Source organism: Pelmatolapia mariae, linkage group LG9 (assembly GCF_036321145.2).
Source record: "Pelmatolapia mariae isolate MD_Pm_ZW linkage group LG9, Pm_UMD_F_2, whole genome shotgun sequence".
In the NCBI taxonomy this organism is placed as follows: Eukaryota; Metazoa; Chordata; class Actinopteri; order Cichliformes; family Cichlidae; genus Pelmatolapia; species Pelmatolapia mariae.
In genome coordinates, this window is record NC_086235.1 from 15,081,083 (window position 1) to 15,104,097 (window position 23,015).

The 23,015-nt window shown below is 43.4% G+C and overlaps 1 protein-coding gene across 1 annotated transcript in view; it reads right to left on the bottom strand.

Moving 5' to 3' along the window:
• The window catches only part of gli3 (GLI family zinc finger 3), a 97,257-nt gene extending 76,502 nt beyond the window's left edge, over positions 1–20,755 (bottom strand). The window contains exons 1-2 of the mRNA XM_063484302.1: positions 20,394–20,755; positions 3,025–3,198 (exon numbers count right to left, since the gene is read on the bottom strand). Coding sequence (XP_063340372.1) covers positions 3,025–3,157 — 133 coding nt within the window. The 5' untranslated portion in view covers positions 3,158–3,198; positions 20,394–20,755. The remainder of the gene's footprint in view (positions 1–3,024; positions 3,199–20,393) is intronic.
• Between the last annotated feature and the right edge of the window lie 2,260 nt (positions 20,756–23,015).

Below are 23,015 nucleotides of genomic sequence, written 5' to 3' on the forward strand. Positions count from 1 at the left end.
CTAATTGTTTTCCACTTTTCACAACTTATCATAGCACGCTATTGCCAGGCACTCTGTGGGGGTTTCTGCTGTGCTGAGATCAGGGGCCGCTACTCTGCCTGACGGGGGGAAATATTTTGCCGGCCCTTCATAAGATGAACCAGTCACTGGGGTTCCACAGCTGCTCACAATTACCTTTTGTTTGGATGGATGCATTGGGGCAGGGGCTACGAGGGTTAAAGTTGAGGCGAGTGTAGGGTTACACCTGATAAGAGGTTATGAGTTCTGGGGCCGAATGGGGAATGTGCTGTAATTATAACCACACAAAGAATGTGTAAGCTATCTTATGATTCCAAGAGAGAGATTGGGATCTAAAAGGGACCTTTCTCTACAGATAAGTATCATCCCTCCCCTCGTCAAGTGAGTTATGGGACTACTGTATTTTAGGGAGTGCAAAGTCGTAGCACGCCCTCTGACGTGGCAAACGGGAGATTTTTAAGATAAACCTTGTGCCATTTAGAGCTGTAATTATCAGCACATTACTAAGAAAAATCCACAATCACGGTTCCAAATTACAGCCGTGCTTTTTCCGTAACAAACTTTTTCTTACTGTCCCTTTAATGAATGAAACCGAGCCAGCCATCTGGGAATGAGTAAGAGTGAGAGTGTTCCCAAGATGCTTCAGGATGCATTAGCTTACCTACTTCCTGTGATAACTTCCATATGGAGAGCAAATCACAGCGACTTATTTACCCCTTCCTAGACTGTTTGTCTTCCGTTCACACTTGGAATGATCATGTTTGACATCAGCAGAATGAAGAGGAAGTCACAAAACACTCTATCAGGCCACCAGCTCTGCCTCCGAGAGTCAAATCTCCATACCCCCAAAAACCTTCCAAATCCTCTCACTGCTAATGAGCGCAGCTGCAGCTTAGGCCATGGTGATCTCAACTCCGATTTTGTTATGACTTTCATTTGAACAAAAGAAAAAGTCTAATATTTCTACTCCAAGGCTCAGAACTGGGAATGAAAGGCTTAATGAAGCGCAAGCTCTGTGCAGCTTTTAATAGCAAGTGTTGAAGACATTGCTATGTAAACATGTCAAAGTTGCTACCAGTGAGCATTGTATTTGACTCACTGTTAGCCATGAAAATAAAGAGTTATGTGAAAAAAACAGTGGGTGTCTAAATCTTTAGATGGTCGTTTACGTCCTATAACAATCATTGGACCGCCGGTTAGTTCAGTGGCCCTACAGCTCAAACATGTTGAGTGATGGTCGCTGATACATATAGACTGTAGATAGAAGATGGATGTAGACACCATCACGTCACCTTTGTGGACTTTATTGTGACCTTGCAGCAGTCATTGTTGTGGTTTCATGGACCAATATGTGATCGTATGTCTTTGTTAGCTAGTACAAGCTAGCTTGTTAGCAAAGTGCATCCATTGCCTGAAAGGATGCCTCACACAGAAAGAGATACCTGCTAACTAATGCTAAGTTAGATACAAATAAAATACATGCATAAAAACTGGAACACTGACTACTTTGTTGGCCTGTTAGTACAAGTAGCTTCATTTATGACTAGCAGACAGGTAGCGGTCACATAGTGGCCTAGCGGGAAAGTGGTAAAGAAATCAAATATGGGAGTAAAAAAAAAAGTCATCCAAAGGTTTTGCACCGTCAAAGGCAGCTGCGGGTGCCTTTGGTTTCAGACTATAATACTGGACCTTTTTTTCTACGAAGGTTTGAACTTTGAAAGTATTTAAACAAGAGAGAAAAGTATGAAAATGTTCATGCCTGTCTGAGAAAAGTTTATAAAGTGTGTAGTGAGAGGTTTTACAGCCTTAAAACATCTATAATAATTGTAAAAAATAAAGTTGGCTACTTCGCGGATTTCACCTATCGCGGGTTATTTTTGGTACGTAACTCCCGCGATAAACGAGGGACCACTGTATACTCCACTGTAGACTCGGACAGCTGGAGATCTGCATGTGTAGTCATTCCTGTAATACTTTGTTGAACTCTACTTCCTGAGGCGCATGCATTGTAATGTAAATTTTGCTGACATATCCGCATGGTCATAAAAAACGGACATCCTCACAGACCCTCATGCTAACTATCTGATGATGAAATTTACATCACGCAGACCCAAGTGGATCCTATTGGATCCTAGGGAACTTGTGGATGTGGAAAGCATAATCTCGGCCTAAGAATTCAAAATGTTAGGCCATGACACAATTAGAACCAGACCCAACGCTTGCAATACCTTTTGAAACAAACATTCAGAGGTTCTTGTTTCTTTAAGTGTAGTGTATGTAATGAGGCTGCCTGTCAGCAGCAGTCCATTTTAAATATATGCACTGCCACACTATGCCTCTGACTTAAATGACTTCTTAGTAAGGAAGTTTATGTTTAAGTTCATCAATCATTTTGGGTTTTTTGTTTTGTTTTTTTTTTACCTTTACCGGGGCAATTTATTATTGAGAACCAGATAATTCTACTGATATTGGTACCAACTACTAAATTTCTCTTTTCCCAAGTACATATCTATATTTCTGCTGTAAAACCTGGTCTTGTAAGTCTAAGACAACTGTAACCTAGTTCCAGTTTGGAGCTGGTGGCTATTTTTGGAACTGCAGGCTTTGGCACTTACTTTTTCAGCCAGGAAGTGACATATTGTAACCAAACTCACAGAGGTCTGAAATTCATCTGACCAAAAAATGCTGAATAACAAAAGCTTTTGTGACTCTAGTAAAATAAAACATGAAAATGGATAGGAAATTTTCATTCAGTAGTATGTTCATGCACACATTAGGATAACATTTGTTATCTGATCTGGTTAACCTGAATGCACTTTTTATTTTCAGTCGTCCCAGCTGAAAAAACAACACCTTAATATAAGTTGTGTGCATTGCATTCCTTCAATTGTGGACTTTTATTACTCAAAGAGTAATCTGACTAATGGGGTGGCTTGTGGCTATATTACGAAAGATCAAAAGGTTATTGACATGAATTACTGCAGCTCAGTTAGAGGTGACTTGTACCGTTTGAGGTGGTGCTGGAGGCCACTGCTTTCTCACTGATGTCACTTCGTGCTAATGAGCCCTTGGTAGCCACGATGGTCTCCACCCTCTTCTTCTTCTCAGCTGCTGAACTGGCCTGGGACTGGGTTTCCATGACGATTGTTCATTCCTCAAGACCTCATGGAGACGGGATAACTAATGGAGAAAAAACCAGAAGATAAAGCCGGTGAATGCAAAGATTAAGTATATATTTTGAAGATTAATTAGTTAGCAATAAGTTTACTTTTTCTAATGTTATCTGTAGAATGCTTCAGAAATAGACTGTGAACCCTGTGAGGAAAACTTTAGATCCAGTCCTCCCTTTTCATGGTGCCCAGAGCACACTGAGGGTCAATCCAGGAGCTCACACTGATTTATTTTAACTCAAACCTGCTGGGCTCTGATCTGCTTGTCAGGGGCCCGATTTCCTTCCTCGCTAACTGCGGTTAAATATCCAAAACCAAAATTTAGTGTGACTGTTTTCAGCTGTCACGCTAAACTTCTGACTTCTTGTCAAAAACACAACAACTCTATAAACAGAGTGCAGCAGGACATCCCGACTAGGTTTTATATCTCAGAATAGAAGTAAAGGCAGCTTGTGGATATACTGATAATCCTACTCTAGCAGTCTTTCCAAAGAGAAAGGAGAAACCTTAAGGGGATACCACAGAGAGAGAAACATTCACAGTCCTGAAAAAACAAGGGTTGTTTGAAGGCCCTTTTGGGAATATCATGGTGCCGGGCAATTTTTCTTTCAAAGAATAAAGGTGGTTCAAGTTAATACTGTCTGTGGGTTTAGAAGGGGTTCAGCCAACAGTCTAGCAGACATGCTGCTCAGTTCAGCACCTCAGAGGCTGTCTACAAGCTCAACTGTATCTAGGTCATGGAGGTCTCTGATTATGGAGACAACATGGTGATACACCACAACCACTCATTTACACAAAGTATAGGACAGTTTCATTTGGTCCGTTACAAAGCCTTTACTTAGACCCCGTAATTCTTGGATAATTACTGGAAATATTTAGTCTGACTGATTTTCTTTACAATAAAGAGCAGCTAATTACCCAGCTGTACTATTTAATTGTCCTCCTCTCTGTAAACACGCATGGATACAAAGGCAGTAAAGTCAGCTGTGATGCAAAGAGAGTAGTGCTGCTCAAAGAAAGAGGGGGGCGAGCTGATTTTTACCAACTCCCCAAGGAAGGAAGGCAAGGGGGAAGTGGTGAGGGGTAAACTTCAGACAAACACTGTGCGCTTTGTTTGTTTTTTTCCCCACCCCCTGAAAAACCAGAGTCTGTCATCCATTCTGACCCGACAACAACATCTGTAAGCAATTGCTGCCTTACAAAAAAAAGGAGAGGAAAAAAAAAACAATGCAATTACACCACTACCAATCAAAACAGAATTAAACAACAGCTTGTCCTCTAATCACTCCCACATGAATACATGCGTAGCCGTCATCTCCAACCAAAGACATTTTTGTCCTACTTGAACTGATATCATCTCAAATCACTGCTGCATGTGTTTGATAGAGTGAATGCTTTCATTTCTGGGGCGGGGGTTACGCAGCCTGAGCGAGTTATAATCATTAGAGCGTGTGCAATACATGTACAGTGCTATGAAAAGGTATGTTCCTCTTTCCTGATTTCTTAGTTCTTTGCATATTCGTCACACTTATGTGTTTCAGATCGTCAAACAACGTTTTATATTAAGTAAAGATAACTTGGGTAAAAATTAAGGTTTTAGATGATGATTTCATTTATTAAGGGAAAAAGATTATCCAAACCAAACTGGCTCTGTGTGAAAAAGTAATTGCCCCCTAAACCTAATAACTGGTTGTGCCGCCCTTGGCAGCAAGAACTGCAATCAAGAATTACGTTAACTGGCAATGAGTCTTTCACATCACCGTGTTGTAATTTTGGTCCGCTCTTTTTTGTAGAAATGATTTAATTCAGCCACATTAGAGGGTTTTGAGCATGAACAGCTCGTTTTGAGGTTGTGCCAAAGGATCTCAATCTGATTTAACTCAAACTCTCCTGAGGTCACTCCAAAACCTTCACTTTGTTCTGTTTTTTTTTTGTTTGTTTTGTGACATTCAGAGGTGGACTAATCCAAATGCTCTTGAGCTTCCGAGACACAAACTGCTGGCCGGATATTCCCTGGGAGCAGAATCCATGTTTCCATCAATTACAGGAAGTCCTGAAGCAGCAAAGCAGCACCAGGCCATCACACTACCACCACCATGTTTGATTGTTGGTGTGATAATATTTTTATTAAATGCTGTGTTAGTTTGATCCCAAATGGAATGGAATCAAAACTTTCCAACAAGTTCAGCTTTCGTCTTGTCATTCCACAGAACATTTTCCCACATTTTTCTCGGAAATCATCAAGATGTTTTTGGCAGTCTTTGTGTTTGTTTTTGTCAGCAGTGGTTGTTTCTCTGGAATCTCCCATTGATGCCATTTTTCCCAGTTTCTTTCTTATTGAATCATGAACTTTGACCTTAACTGAGAGACATGAGGCCTGCAGTTTGTTAGATGTTGTTCTTGGTTCTTTTGTGACCTCCTGGTTGAGTCATCAATATTCAATTTTGGTAGGTTTCACCATTATTTCAAGTTTTCTTCATTTGTGAAGTATACTTGAGAGCCATGATGTTATGGTTTTTGAGATCTTTTAAACAACTTTACTTTCTCACACAGGTTCTGTTTAAATGAGTTCTTGATCAACAGGTCTGGGGTTAATCAGGCCTGAGACTGGCTAGTGAGTTTGAAGTCTTTCTTTCTAAAAAATGTGGTTAATCTCACTTAATTCATGATTTAACAAAGTGAGATAATTACTTTTTCACATAAGCTCAGGTAGATTTGGACCGAAAAAACAGTATTTTGCATTTACTCAGGTTATCTTTGTCGAATATAAAATTTGTTTGTTGATCTGAAACATTTAAGTGTGAGAACTGTGCAAAAAAAGAAAGAAATCAGGAAGGGGCAAGTACTTTTTCGTGGCACTGTGCATTCATATTAAGTTCATAGGTGCCACTCATTCACTTCATCAGCATAAAGTCAAACAAGAGCACGGTGAGAGAAAACTTCACCATTGCCCCGGTGAAACTGTCATTACATCATCCGTACAGCTGAACTTGGGTAAAATCAGTGAAGGAGAAAAGAACAAGAGGAGACCTGAGCTCCCAACATGCTCGTGTGCCTAGCTCACATAAATATATGTGTATATTCCTATCACACCCCAGGTGAGTCAGACCAAAGCAAATGAGCTGAAAGTGCAGTAAATATGAGGTTCTGGATTGGGGATCATACCAGAAGGGGGGTGGCTGAGGAGAAAGCGGGGCATTCCACTGGTCGGGCAAATATTCACAAGTCCAAGCCACTGAAGCGTGTCTGATGGGCCTTTTGTGCTCCACAAGGCAGGCCACAGTTCCAAAGCAGCAATTAAAAGCAGGACCTTTTCACCCATAATCCCTCTGACCTGGACGCCCACACCCAGTCGTGCAGATGTTGCTGTCTGTGCCCTCGTTTTTCGTGCTTGCTCATTTTTACCCCATCCACAAACACTCAAAATCCTACCCTCATATAGACACATCAGTCTATGTTTAGAGAAAATGTACAACTTTTTTGTCCCTTAACGTAAAATGTCAAAAGAAGTTTTAATTTGCCATTTGGCCCTTTGACCCCCTCGCCAGAAATCGTGTTGCTACATTTACACTGCGCATCACAGAGATAATCACCTGTACGTGGACTTTCTTACAGCCCCACAGTTGTCTTCACAGATCCCTGGCACATAAAGAATGACTCACAAGTAGGCGCTGGATGCCGTTGTTAGTCAGAATAAATCTTAATTTCACATTAATGTTTCTGCCGTTGAAATGTCCTACACCCAATTAGAAAAACGAGGGTGTATCATTATTTGCGTTCAACTGTAATCCCTCCGCAGAGAAAGGGAGGCGATTAAACAGGTTTAAAATACCACAATTCAAAGTGTTCCCTCTGAAAAAAAAGAAAAAAAATCTTATTTTATAAGCACATTAAGCAAATCAATTTAACATAAATTATACGCTTCGGTGAAAAAGGCACTGAGTTGAAAGTCATCTGCAAATTGTACACATCAAAGTGAAACACTAAAATAAACTTTTGCCTTTGATAGAAAAAAAACTGTTTTCTTTCTTTCACGCAGGCTTAAACGAGCACTAATGGTATCAAAAAATCACCGCTGTTTGTTATTTAAAGCCTGCAACTTCACAAGTTTAATTTTATAAAGCTGCTTTAGGTGTACCTGCGTGCTCTCATCAGGAACACATTTGCAATTGCATGGCACACACACTTAGACACGCACGCACACAATCAGAAACTGGAGGACATTTATATATAAACTCTTGAAGTGTCTTCTTAGATTTGGCAAACCCCCCCCTCACAGACAGGGTACTGTATTTGTGTTCATTTCATTAGGGCGACTGTTCAGTGTCGAAGGCCCCCCGAGGGGGAGACTGGCAGCACCGCAGCATTCATCATCATTACATCAGCGACCACCGAGATCTGCTATCTTAGGCTTATCAACACTGCACAAACGCACCGCGGCGCAGCGAGTTAGAGGGGAGGGGAGAGATGGGAGATGGAGACGATTGAGGGAGATTGTGAGCAAAAGTGGGATAAGGGAGAAAATGAATGGAGAAAGGGAGGAGTGTGAGACTGAGACTATACGTGCACGTGTGTACGAGTGTTCACGTATGCATGCATGCGTCCGTGTGCACCTCACTGCGCCCCTGCGTGCCTGCACATGTTTTCCTGTATGCACAATGTGTGTTTTGCACGTCGCGCAGCTATGCCAACAATATTAAAAGCTCCTTCACAGCTGGAACAACTAAAACACTGAGGGGCGAAGAAGAAGAGGGAGGAGGAGGAGAGTGAGCCCTTCGGTGAGATTAGCTGAATCTAGCAATAAAACAAAGTGTGCTTCCTATGGACTGCATGTGTTTGCATTGGGTCAGGTCAGTGTGAGGGGATGAGATGCCTTAAGGAGACTGTAGAGGTTGTTGGTGGTGGTTAGAGGACCTGTAATGGGTTCAAAACCCCTACTGAGGAGGCTCAATAGCTTCACATGCTTAGGCCTCGTGTTCAATACTGCACTTTTACAGCATGCCCTTGGCCCTGAAGGGCAAAGGGGAAGGGGCTGGGGGGGATTTGGGGGCTGTGGCTCTCATTCACCAGCAAAAACTTAACATTGTGCCCAGATGGCACTAAGTCTGGCCTACAGCTGATGGGGACCAGACTCTCAAGTAAGGGCCATTTAGCAAGAATTAGTCACACCCTGACACACACACACATACACACACATATCCAATCCCAGATACACACATGCAAACTGGTTTAGTGCTTGATCTTCTCACCCTTTTTGTGCAGTGTGGCATGTCTGAGTCATTAAGTTTGTTAGTCATTTACACATTACTGTGTCACGTGTGAGTTCAGCTTTTTCTAGTTACAGTGCAAAGCTTTATTGAGACTACTTATAAATGACAATTTGATGCTTTTGTACATTTTAAACATACTGATTGTTCATGATTTATATTTATATTAAAGATACGTGGTCTTAAAAGCATCCCATCAGCAAAAAAACAGGTTTCTACCACAAGTGTATTGCACAAAAATTAGAAAATGGAAAGCCTGTTTCAAATGAAGACTGATTTTATTTGTATTTTATTTCCAAGGACAAACAGTGCAACAACACAGAGCATCAGTAGCTTTCACCACAGTTAATAAGATTATCCTCGCATGCGTCTTGGTCCCTCAGACCTCTCCACTTAAGATGCTTTGGAGGGCTGGTGAGGGACCTTGTGCGTTGCACAGCAGAATGAGCCGAGTGCATCTTACATTCCTGGGTAACAAACCCACACGATGTAATCACAACGCTTACACGACGCCTCTTTTGCGCTCGCTACCCAGTAGATAAGGGGCAAATAAAGCGAGCGCCACAATGGAAGTCTTGCTCCTTTTCCCCACAGCCCCATGCTTATTAGATTGTTTATTTATATATTTTTGACTTTGCATTTGTTCATGAACCACTTGTTTCAGGGCAAGTGGGGCTGTGACAACTGAGACAATGGATAATACGGGCAGCTTTGATGCTGCGGTGGCCCAGTTATGCAGTATCGGTTTCCCTTGTTCCTACTTTATCCATTTTCTTCCCATGCTAAAACACAGAGCCTTTGTTTGATCAGACACTTTTTCTGATTCTTAAGGAGAAGGAAAAGATGCTTGTTCAGCCGATTACTGAAGCCTTTCGCAGACAATGCAAACTAATACTTCAGCAAAATATCCCAAAGGTCCTTGAAAAGAAGAGAAAATGCTAGACTTGGTTTTTTTTTTACTGCACACCTTATTTTGTATCTAAAGAGTTTAGTTTTCAAACTAATTGTTGCCAACTGCAGCAGCCCGCTACACTCTTAGCTAAGTTTTCCATTCAATTAGCCCGTGCACATGGCAGATATTATAAAGCACAGGAGAACGGGATCTGTATCCCGTCAGCGGGCCTCCAAACTGCAGCGAGAACAGCTCTGTGTTTGTGGAGGCATTCTTCATACATGTCATTAAAAGGCACTCTACGCTATGCCACAACCAGAGACGCAAGAACAGCATCCTTCGCCGTGCTTTCACAGCAAAAAAAAGTAAATGTTAAACAGCGGCTGTATGTAACCCATGTGTATGTGAACATGGCACGGGAGGAAAAGAGGAAATGTTTCGAGTAGATTTGACAGTATGCGAGACCGGCTGTCTAACAGTATGTATAGAAGTGGATGCATATGTTTCTCTACATCCCTTTCGATATGCAAGTGCAATCACTGTGTGTAGAACATGAGCAAGAGAAGGTGGGGGTGCCCAAGGGAGGGGATGAGTGGAGGAAGTGAAATTCCTCCTCACACACATCTTTCTCTCTGCCTCTGTGCTCAGAGGAGGATCAAGCAGATGGAGGGTCCTGTGTAAGTGGAGTGGCAGCACGTATGATTTTGACAGTAGATCTTCCACTTAGCCCAGGGGACTGTAGAATACACTCCTCTTATCCTCTGCACCTCAGACAGAAGTCAAACCAGCGCTGTTTGCAGCAGCTGAACTACCGAGTACAATCCGATGGCTGTACAGCTACAGGTTAGAGTGTTATCGTGAAGCTGTCCTGCCCACTCGGACTTGAATTTCCTCCTCTTTTCAGTTCAGTTTTCCTCTTTTCTCATTTTGCGCACACTCCCTTTCTTTCCCTCCCTCCTTGCTTTCCTTCATTCCACTGTGTCATTGGAATAAGTGTTGAAGTGGAATGAGTCAGTGCCGCAATGTGATTAATGACGTGCTCTGGCGTCTCCGGGGCCGAACGCTAAAAACAGCCAGGGGGCAGCGTGATAATGCACAATAATAAAGCCAGCAGACAATCAGCCAGGCAAAGCAAGGCCTATTAGCTAGCCCCATCAGGACGGCTAAGTGAGAAATTAGCCCTTCCCAAGCTCCGCCGCAATTCATCAATTGCCGCGCCTGAATCCCCCCTCAAGAAGTCATAATGTTTACTTAAAGACTGGCCTCGATGCCCCAGCGGCAAGCTTTATTGGCTCTTATTAATTCCCGCCCTGGCCCTCGCGGCCATGCCATTTAAACCGAATTAAAGGGGTGAAAATTGGATGAGATGAAGTTGTCTTGGTGTTGGGCTCTTGTATGATAAAGCCGGACGTTAACGGAGGAAGACTTGAAAAAAAAAAATAAGGAGGGAGGGAGAGAGGGAGGGCAAACAAATCGGCATGTAAAGGAATGCTGAATGAGGCTGTCCAGAAATGTGCCACAGTCAGTCAAAGGAATGCATGGAGAAAAGGAGGAGCACTGCTTTAATGCTAGACTTCCTGTGTAGATGGGAAGTGATCCAAAAGGGTAGCACTGAGTCACATATTCCACAGATGGAGAAAATTATTAGGCTTTTTTTGTTTGTTTGTTTGTTTGTGGCTTTGCATTTATCTTCCATCACAAGTCATTAAAAAATACCTTAAAATAGGGTCAGCACTTCAACCTTAATTCAACATGTCAGTAATAGACAGGAAAAAAGAGGGGAGGGAATGAACTCACATGTGCAGGCTTAAACTAGCAGGACTCTTAATCACGCTACCTTTGTCATTACTGATTACACCATAGTTGAGAATATCTTATTAAAAAAAATACCATGCATGCTAAATCTGTGAGTCTAGATCCTTAAAAGTTTGCATTTTGGACTCCTTATCAGAAAGGATGAGCAATATGAGGAGTCCTCCTGATTTTTAAAAACTTTCCCAAACTTTACACACTACCCCAGTAATTAATACATCCTAAAAAAAAATAAATAACCAGTGTAGTCTCTATTGTCATATATTTTTCTGACAGTTGCTGCTTGCAAAGTTTCCACCTCAGTTTTTTAAGTGCAGTTGCACTGAGCCCTGCGTTGCCGTAAGTGCAAGTATACAAGTTAAGAGTCTCATCTATGCGAGCTGTGAGTCTGTGTTGCTGGATCGGCGGCAGGTGAGGGTGTTCTATAGAGCAGTGTGGAGTATACCGCAGCGGAGGTGTGAGATCAAAGACAGCTGAAGCTCAGAGGGAGTCCCAAAGACTTCTAGCTCCCTGACGGCTCTCCCCACGGCAGCGTCGGGAGACAACTCTCTCCCTTCACTTTCATATCAGCCACAGATTCCCCACCACCACCACCACTACCTCTCCCTGCACGGGCTCATAGGCTCCACACATGCACACACACGCACAAACAAACACACACACACACACACACACACACACACACACACACACACACACAGGCAGTCTCCGAGGATTTGCTAGTGCTGCCAAACCTGTATCCCACCACCTACAGCAACACTCCTACACACGGAAGTGCGCACGCACACTGCTGCGCGTCAGAAACCCGTGGATCAAAAACACACAGGATTTTGAAACACCGAGTTCGGAAGAAACTCTCAGCCCAGTGAGAAAGACTCACGCAACTCAAATACCAAGGCAATATCACACGGCACGACGCCGGGATGAGATGCCATAAACCTAACAGTACTGCCGAGTGTTCGTGGAAATAAAACTTCCCATAAACTCCAAAGAGAGCAGGCACAAAATGGCCCCCTGAAAATCCCCAGCATAGAAACCGAGGAACAAGACTTGTCGTTAGACAGACAGCCCCCCCCCCCCCCCCGGGCCTGCCGACTTGATTGTGAAGAAGCCAAACATCTGGGTGTATTTACTTCTTTCAGCTGTTAGCAACCCCACCTCAAATAAATCTGGGAGCTATAACGCCATTTCTCAGGACAGCTCCTAAACAAACACGCTCGGTTCGCTCACCGCCGCATGTTCGAGCGTCTCTAGCAGCCCGGCAAACGCAGGCAAATACATTTGCGAGGAGGAGGAGGAGGCCTTAATTGGAGCGTTTGACGGGCGCCTGGGGTTAATTGGGAAGCATGGAGAGCAGCTGGCTCCACCGTGGAAGTTGAGACAGGGATAATAAGTTCACCCTTTGCAGGAGAGACAGTTAGTGATGAATCAGATCAGAGGAACAGTGTACTGTAATCATCCTCACATCTCCCCTCCTCCACCTTGCACTCCTGACAAGCAGAGACAACCTGGCTCCCAGCTACGCAATCTGGCACCTATCACACAGGACTGGCAGTCGCAAGGAGGAGATCACCCAGCAATGCTTCACACACACACACACACACCCGCGTGCCCGCACACTCACACCTACTCTAACCCGGCGTTCATTCAGCTAATCACTCACACACACAATAATTCTTACCTCTAGGACACGGAACCTAGTTTATCACTTCACCGGTCGATGTATGTAAATCTCTGCAACAATGTGTGTACTAATGGCTTATTACCCTGCGTTAGCTGGTTTGCATTGATCTCTATGCCAGAGGGAGATGGAGAAACTAGAGCAGTTCGCTGCTCATATGTACCAAGCAGGACTATAATCACATTCCAGCTTGTTTCAATAAATGACAAACATTAACATAAAGCATCTCAAAAAACACGCAAAATAAAAAAAAAACCTTCACCCCCTCGCTCAGTGTGTGCAAGAAAAAAGGGGTGGGGAAAAAACTTTCCTGGATTACAGGGTAATCAGGGCCATATGGGATGGTTCTGGGTAACTTTGTGTGTCTCTCTGAAGTGCACGACTTGTGTTTGTCTTTGCACATTATGACTTTCTGAATAAGAAAACTTTTTTGTTTTTTACAGAGGATGAAAATGCTCAGCGATTGCACATAAAGAAAAAGAAAGTAGCAGCAGCAGATAAAGGGTTTAGCTTTAACACCAAACTCAGTTCCTTCGGCTGGGAGGGTGGCTGAGGGAGCATTTGGAGCTGAAGGAAGCCCAGGTAGAGTCATAGGCAGTAATGGGAGGAGACAGGGACTTAGGGCGCCACACAAAAGCCAGGCTTTATAAATAATTCCAAAAGCTAACAGGATCCCTTGTATGTGTGAATCTATGAAATACATTCACACGTGAATGCACACACACCCACAGACACACACACAAACACTGCCACCAGGGGGAATAGGTTATTCACACCGCTCCACTGGGGCTGTTGAGAGTCTGACCTGTCTGGATTGGTAAATTTGACCAAATCTTTTTTGCATAGATGATGCAAAGAAGAAAATAAGTCAGGGAATAGAAAAACAGAAAGGCCCATTTTTCCAAGTCAAACACACACACACACATTTACACACTCACACTCACTCATAATGCAGGGCAGCAAAGCACACCGGAGACCTGTCTTGTAAATCTCTTTGTGAAAGCAGCTTTGGGGGGTAGACAGGGGCTTACATACTGAGCCCTGAGGTAGAGCTACAGACTCCACTCCCTCTAACCCCCCCACGGTCTTTCTCCCTCTCCCACACACATACTCTGAGCTCCCATGTTCTCTCTTCCTCACTTTCCACCTACCCCACATTTCCTCCACTTTTCTTGCCCTTCTTTCACCTTTTTCACTCGTTCCCTCCCTCCTTCCCTCCTACCATTCTTCCTTCTCCCCTCTCTCCTCCCCTCTGTCCAACTCGGGCTCCAGAGCGCTGGTCCTTAGCCCCCGCAGGCTCCCGTGGCGTTGCAGTGACTAATGTCCTGCCTTTGCTCAGACAATGAGTTTGAGACTGAGCCGGGAAAGTGTTGAGGAGGGGAAAAAGACTCTTGCACCTTTGACAAATGGAACCCTTCGCACTCCCATGCCCACTGAGGGAGCTTTTACAATGTTGCGCTCCACGCTCCACGTCCTCCAAGGGACGGCTGCGACCCGCAAAGCCGCATCTGGGGGAACATAATGAATTCTTTGGGAAGTCTAACCTGGCTTTCTTCATGAATAAGATATATTTCCAAAGCATGTCGACCCCTCTTAATAAAAACACCAGTCTGGCAGGAATAGCCAAAGCCGTTTTAGGGCCCCATGTACACGTTAATATTTCTGTTTCTCGATAAATTTTCTCAGGCCTGCTTCTTTCCAGGCCTGTCACTGCAAGGCCAGCCCAACAAATTCCCTGGAAAGTAGAGAGGCCACGGTGACAAACTGTCATTAAAAACGGCTCGAGTCCATCTCTTTCAAGGAACTCAAACTCTTGGATGCTCCCTCCTCTTCTCCACGCACCCTACCCCCCATGCAAAACTGAAAGGAACCGGGCTTTGTCTGAGGAGCAAAGGAGAGAGGAATCCCCCCCACCCCTCTTCTCTACAACCCTACCTCCCCTCCCCGAACCCTGTTCCTCACTCCCTGCGGAGTATTGTTAAAACACAGCCCCCTCTCTTTCCGTGGCCCGGGCTCTTAAAACAGCGTGCTTTGCATGAGAAAAAACGATTAGTCTTCAAATGCTGCGCTGTCAAAGGAGGGCTCTTTCAGGTTCGGGTAGAAATTTGCTCAGATAGTAGAGTTCCCCTTTTGTTTTTCCAAGATGAGGCATTATTAGAGCCAGAGTCTGTTAGCATTCATTACTGAAAAGAACACACTAAAGGGGTTTATTTGGGATACCCGCCCCCCACGCCCCTCCTTTTCCAACTTGCCCCAAGTCCACGGCAGACGGAAACGAAGGGGGCAGAGCGGGTAAAGAGGTACTCATCTAAAACATGTTTGGAGAGCAAAGAGAATGTCTGGGCCTGCGCTTCTTTCAGGTATTAACCTTGGGATTTATATGTGACATCCAAACAACAGACACCCCCTTGACCTCCACTCGGGGACTCACCAAGGCTCGGCGATAACTCCCACTGAAAGACAACTACAAGCAGCACGGGGCTGCAAACACACAGCGCGAGCATCGTTGCATGACAACACATAACTTAATTACTGCTGTGAGTGCAGGTGTTTTGTGCAACAAAATGCACTATACAGTGCTCAGTTTAAACAGTTATGGCAGAGAAAAAAAAATTAGTGCCCAAACTGATGCCTCGGTGCAGCCTAGCCCCACACATCAAGAAGCAGCGGTACGTGACGGATCATTGTTCACAGCAAGCGGCCAGTTCATCTGTCTCCCAATCGCCACCCTTGACAAGAAAGCACAGACCCCCTCACGGATGCCACAACCGGCTCCCATCAAAGCTGACACAATGCCACATCTGCACTAAGAAAGAGCCCCCACGAAACCCGCCACCACCCCGGAGCCCCAGGAAACTGTCTCTTTAGGCGCACAAACTTTACACACAAACAAATGGGCCCCTGGACTAAAAGCACTTCAACTCTCACTGCTACACTTCACACGGCGGACTTAAGGACATTTTTACAGCAGCTACAGCAAACAGAGGAGGAGATGAGCGGCAGTCACACGCAGGCGTGACCTGTCCCGCTTCTCTTCCAAAGTGTGTGAGAAAAGAAAACACCAGTCACGAGCTGGCACACCACTGGATCCTCGCACACAAGCCTGCGTTTCTGCCGCAATAAAATTTACCGTCTCCTACAGCAGGCCTTATGTTGAGCTGTCAAACACAGCTTCATCTACCGTAAATCTGAACCACTTGATTCAAATTTATGTGAATGTTTCCCCACCCCCACCATTTTTTTTTTATTGCCGTTTTCTTCACCTCATTCTGGGAGGCAAATTATCAGGTCCAAATGGACTTTCCAAAGGACGAAAGCTATAGCAAAAAAAACTTTTCCAACTTTTTTTCTTTTTTAGTTTTCATGCAGTTAAAAGACAAAAAAAAAAAGACAGTAAGAAGGAGAACAGTACACACACAAAAACAAAAAAAACTGTATGAATGAGAGAACGAGAAAGAGAAATAAGAGTGTGAATGAGCACGAGAATGCATGTGCACTCAGAGTATGACTGTTTTTGCTGGCTACCAAACACCCAAGTGAATTACAATCCCTGAATGCGAGTCATATACATATGTGAAATTACATTTTTCCCTTCTCGAGTCTCATATCGCCTTCATCACTATTTTCCCTCCCCGCCATACGCCTTATCCGAAGACATCACCCCTTGGCTTGAAAGGTGCCTTTAGCAGGCTCCTTGAAGCAGCGAGTGAGGGTCCCGCTCTGGGACAATGATGGTTGAGGTGGAGGGGAGCCGGGGGAGCAGGAACACATAGCATATTAAATCTGCTGGCGGAGCTGGGTCGTCCACGCACAGAGCCAGAGAGCCAGATCTGAGGCATGCCCTGAAGGGATGGCTGGGCCTGGGGATTAGGAGGCCAAGGAGAAGCCCTCGCACACCCGAAGACCCCTTCTTGTCTCTGCTCATACGCAAATGCATCCAGACATTTTGACGCTCCTCAGGTTTGCTGTCTCAGCCCAAGTTTTCAGAGCACTCCTCCGTGCCTCACAACTGCACTTACACACACACACACATTTCCACCCGCTCTCATGAACAGCCTTTTTTCCCCTCAATCACTACCTCTGTCTGACTTGTCCTCTTTCTTTCCCCACTGTGTCTGTTTCATTTGATGTCAACATATCAAAGTACCAAATCATCAAAGTAAGAGAGTAAGAGATTTCTTTTGGGGGCCATCTATTCAACTATGCCAGCCGTATGCAAGGAAAGCAACAGCTAATCACAATGTAGGCTGATTTTTATTATTACATAGAATGAAACTTAGAATTGTCAATTTTATCCTCTCAGGAAACAGGAAATTTTAGGAAAAGTACAAAAAAGCGAGGGAAAAAAAATCAACGAACCAACAGCAACCTGCAGGAAAACCCACAAAGCGAGCACGATTACACAAAACCCTCACATCTGTGCTCATTATCTAAAGGATAATCAACTTCCCTCACATTACCCTCGTTTTAACAAAACATTTGCCACCTCTTTGAGTGCTTCAGGTCGTGGCATTAGCACAACAAAACAGCTCATTAGGGCCTCTTGCATACAAACCTGATTGCAGGTATACTTCCAACAGGGTGAAAAAGGCCTGAGGACACAAACTGCCTGTAACTGTGAATGTAAGGCCCTTACAAAGAGGAGCAGGCCATACCTCAAAAGCTAATAGCACGTCATCTCCCTGCATTAACATGACATCCCTATTCTGCCAGGTCACCAGGTCACAGGTGTCCTCGGCCAACGTCCCCATGCATAAAAGAGAAATGCTTAAAGTTGAGATAAAGCAGCACGCTGCTGCTGCCGCCGCTGATATCTGACGGACCGATTCCTGCAGAGGGAAACGTTATCCGCCTTTTCCTCGCGCGTGGAGTTATGAAGCACAGAGCAGCAACGATACATCTTTCCTGGCTACAGTAAGCGAATGGCTCTAAGTTGTGCATCTCATTCCAGAAGATTAGCATCTTAAACAGTGCTGCATTCATCCTTGCTGCTGCATTGTAATGAGACAAAGTCCTTTATTTGGAAAAGGTGCACCACTTTCAGATAGTATCGTGCGAAAGCAGCAACAGCAAAATTAGATATACACACAGACAGTGTGCAGATTTATCTTTTACAATTTTTCACAATGTGGACTCCCATTAGTATGATTTATTATTTATTAGATATTTGGAAAATATATATTGCATACATTAGATTATTGTGTAACTATAGAAATTGAAGCCATTATTTATGAGTTGACCATTTAAAAATGTTACATATTTTGATCTATCAGCACTGAATTGTTTATTAATCGTCAAATTTAAATGTGATGTCTTATACTCTGAAAATAAAATGACAAGGGCCTCCTATAATGATATACAGGCAACTAAATTTTTATCAGTGTAATATTTTTAATTACCGGTATCATCTCAAAATGCTTAATTAAGAAGTCACACGCCATAAAAATGCATTAATACATGCAAACAAAATTTAATTACAAATTGTCCTCAAGTTGTCATTTTAAAAATAAAGCTTAGGCCTAAAATTTTCAGATTTTTAAGGCCTGACTTGTCTGCTTTTATTTTTTTAACTGAGTGCAGTGGTAAATTTTCCAGCTTCAGCCCTGCGAATGTTATTTTGTTATTATTAATAAAATAGAATGGGGGAAGTATTAAATGACAGTTTATGTGACAGTGCCTATTTTATTTTATTGGACAAATGTTACCAAGACCTGCAAAAACCCCGCTCAAAGCCTAATCCTCAGACAAGATGAATGATGAGAGCAACCTCATAAAAAACACCCAAAAGGAGATTTATTTTTTTTATCTGTGTGAACTGTTAAACGTCTTATTTCGCGTGCGTTCGCTCGCTGCTCCATCTCAAGGCGGCCAAACCTCCGTTAATAATTTGCCATGTGCCAAAAAAAAAAAAAAACCCACACACACATACACAACACTCACAAAAAAAGGGAGGATTTGAGCTGCACCGCATGGCTGAGCACCTCGGACCCTCGTCGTCTGTATGAAACCCGAGAGCAGAGGAGCAGATAAAATGTGGAACAGCTGGCGAGGAACAGGAGGGAAAGTTTCAAACAAATATCTGCACATGTGGAGGCTCGAGGGTGGGGGGCTCCCAAACGTTTTCATGTCCCGGACCCCCAAAATGAACACACCAGACTTCGGTTCCCCTGTTCCCACATTTTTTTAAATCTGCACAAGTCCATGTGAGAGCTTTCTATTCTTCTTCCTATAATTATTATTATTGATGTAACTTTTTAAATGACACCTTGCATGTGAAGTATATCCACCAGCTTACTAACAAACTAAATACTAACAAACTCTAATCAACTAAAATACAGAGGATTTATGCTTTATTTAATTTTGCTTGGGTCCCCCATAAAACCTCCCCCATGGACCCCTGCAGGGCCACAGACCTCAGTGTAATGGGCTTAAATTTCTCTGAGCACATGCGCATGCCTTCAAACACACTGTGATGTACGTTTAAATATGTTCTTTCTTGAGGGGGAAGAACATCATTTTAAAAATGTTCCAGCGCAACTCAAATTGTCAGAAGCTCTGGAGAGCCTCTTTAACTACGTCAGGTTAGCAGATGCTGACACGGAAAACAAAGATTTATATGAAATCATCCAAATATTTAAATGTACTCCTTTTTTTATAACTAAAAATAATTTCATGAGGAATTTTTTAATGTTATAATTTACTGTCAATTTTTTTTTAGTTTTTCCAATTTTAAGTTTCGGCTAATTAAATATTAGAAAACTATAAATGACTAGGTGCTCGATAGTGAAGCAAGGGGAGGTCAAAGGTCAAGGGGAGGGTCAGCCACAGGTTTTAGATGGATTGAAATAAAAAGTTGAACATGTATGCCGTCACTAAGTGTTTCCCCGAGTCTCTCACTTGTTAAAGCAAATCAATAACAGATCCTGAAATATGATCACAAATGCACATAAATATGAACCCCCCCCCCCCCCCCCCCCCCATCCCACGCCACTATACACCACACCCCCGCGCGCGCTTATTTGAGGTCCAATAAAGTTTCACTTCCAAACTCTAAGAGTGATTTTTTTTCCCCTCTCTCTGTCTTATTAAACTTTACAAAAACACGTTTTTCATTAATGTGAAAGTTTATGCAACTGGTTTGAAAATGCACATCTGTCTGCCGTGGATACTTGTTAAGTCTGCCATCCGGGGGTTTCTAACAACCGACGCTTCTTTCACAGAGATTAAATCACAGCCGGGCCAAGCGTAAAACAGACAGTGCTGCATTTACGCTGTTTTTTTTTTCTTTCTTCTTTTTTTTTTGGAGGGGGGGAGTCCCTGATCGAGGCTTTCTTCGCTAGTTTCATAAACTGTTCTCGCAGTTGGTGCACTTCACCTCTACATCTGAACTTGTATGAAATTCCATCGTTTTGAAATATGAAACCTCCGCTGCTTCACAAACTCTGAGTGGCTTTCTCAACTTTAAAAGCAGACAAACGAGCGCAACAATATTCAGAAAGAAAAAGAAAGTGTATTTGTGTGCGGTGTGTGCGAGCTTTCAGCAGATTACTTACTTCTCTCTGGGTGAATTCCCCTCTAATTCTCGACTTTAAAAAAAATCTTCTCAGGCAAAAAAATATATATAATATATAGATTTGTCTTCTTTCCTCTTCTCCTCCTCTTCCTAACTTGCAGATGTGCCTCTAGAGTTGCCTGGGAGTTTTTTTTTTCTTTTTTCTTTTTTTACGCTGCAACTCCAACTCCAAAACGGCGCTGCCAGACTTTTTCCTCTTGTCTGTCTTTCTCCTCCTTCTCACAGTTTGCTGTGTTCAACCACCGCCGGACTAACACCATCAGCCTGCCGATAATATCTGCCGATAGCAGACCGCAGATGTGCGTAAAAACAACATAAGCGTCAGAGAAGCGCATGGAGAGTTGTTATTACATTTAGAGCGGTTTTTTTCGGGAAGAGGGAGAGAGAGAGAGAGAGTGAGGGCGAAGTGTGGGACTCCAGCTGCTCCTTCCCTCGCTTGACTCCTCCCTTCGGATTGCTCCCTCCTTTACTCACTGCCTACTCCTTTTTTATTTTGTGCAGGCTACCCCTTTCTTTCTTTCTTTCTTTCTTTCTTTCTTTCTTTCTTTCTTTTTTCTTTTTTTCTTTTTTCTTTCTTTCTTAGTAAGCATTTTAAAGACTTGTTCCTCAGTAGTACTATTTCTGTAGTAGAAATAAACCTGGAGGAGAGAAAGAACAAAATAAAACTGAAGTTTCAGTCCTTACACCACAAAGAAGAGGAAAACAGGTCCAGGTTAAGCATGAATGACTGCATTTTAGGGACCAAGAGTTAATTGGGTCCAAGTTTAAACTAAAATAGCTGAAATAATCTCATAGATCTCAGTTGAAAATACCCACTTTTTTATGTAGAAACTCATACATACATTTAACTGCAGATTTATGAGGGCTAAAACAGCCTCCTGGGCTCAGCCTTCAGAGTCATACCTACTAATGCTTCAGCAGAGGGAAGCCCTCCTGTAGGGTTAGGTGTAATCAATATACATAATCAATATACAGGGAAATTATGTGGTAAGAGAGGTCTTTAGGGTGCAGTTTCAATCAATGAAGAGGTGGGAGTTTGGGAAGGAAAATCAACCGTTTAACCAGCATTTGAATGTGTGTGTGTGGCCGAGAGGTCAGGTCCGTCAAGTCTATTTGTTCCTCATTGTAACACACATCCAATCGGCTGCTGTGACAAATGACTAAACCGTTTGATTTAAAGACAAATATCCGTCTTTTAAGGCTGCCTTATAATCACTTTCCTGACACTTATTATGCTGATAAAGTCAGCAATGACTAATTACCGCCCAATCAATCAGAGCTCAGGATCTTCTGTCACAACTGTCAACGTCTTTGTCATTGTTATAAGTGTCGGGATTCTGACTTTGTCGCGATGTGAAGATGGATTTCGGATGTCAGTTTGGAGCAAGGTGACAAAACTGTAAACTATGATGAGTGTGTGAACGACTATATTGGTATTCATATGGATGGTATTCATCCATAAAAATTTTTTAAAAGATATTTATGTTTAGTTATTATTTTAAAGAGAAACAGACAAAATAAACAAGGTTAAGAGGTCATAAAACTAAATATAGAAGCACAAGCACAAGAACGGAGTGTGAGAATATGAATAGAAAATGCTCACGTCTGTAGCTACAGGAAGTCGGGCCGAGAGAGGAGACAGTCAAAGGTGCTCTGTAAGACAGCCGCTAATTCTCCTGTCAGTTTGTCAGGCGGTGCTCATCTGGCCCGGACTACACAGAGATAAAGTCCTTGTTATGAATCTCTCAAAGAGAATCCAAGGAACGTGGTAGTAGAGGTGGGAGGCTGGGGGAGGTGAAGGGTGGAAAGAGGATCGGGGCGAGGTAGGGGAGAACAAGAGGGTAAAGGAGGAGGGAGGAGGTGCACATGGGCATCAGTGGGGTTAGCGGCTCCCGAAAGTATTTCATCAAAGAGGGCCAGGATCCTGGGGATTGAGATTCTGCCTGGAGGCAAGTAACCAATGGTCTCCCAAGAACATATTCCAAAGTAGGACTCACAGAGCCAAAGCACACATCAAAAGCGCCTCTGTAGCCAAAGCGATTCTGGAGGAGAAAGAAAGGGGTTCAGGTCCCTTCTTGGCCCTCTTTAAGCCCCAGATCTCACCCCAATTAAGAAGGAACTACTGTTTGTTCCAGACCCTGAGATCTACAGACAGGGAGGTGCGCTCACTAAGGTGGACGCTCGGGCCTGCTCACAAACAGGCACACAAACACACACCGACACACACGCGGGATGCAGACATCTTATCCCTGCGCACCCAGTCTTACTTTTCACCAGCTCACAATCGAGCAGAAGCGCCGTGCGTTTAAGATCAGCATCTGGGCTCATTTCTCAAATAATCACCAACCCCGCAGAGCGTGTTCCCAGTTTCAGATGATCTCACTGAAATAAAATGTAGCGCTCGGTTTGTCCGCGTACTGTATGTTACACATGTAACAGTAAATCAATACTTGGCAGAGTGTTGCGTAGGCATTTGGATTTTTTTTTTGCCTTTAATTCTTCTCTGCTGGACAGATGTGACAGTGAAATGGATACAGCAGAATAAGCATATTATATCCACACAGATGTGACCGCTGGAAATGGAGCGGCTGCATGAAACAGA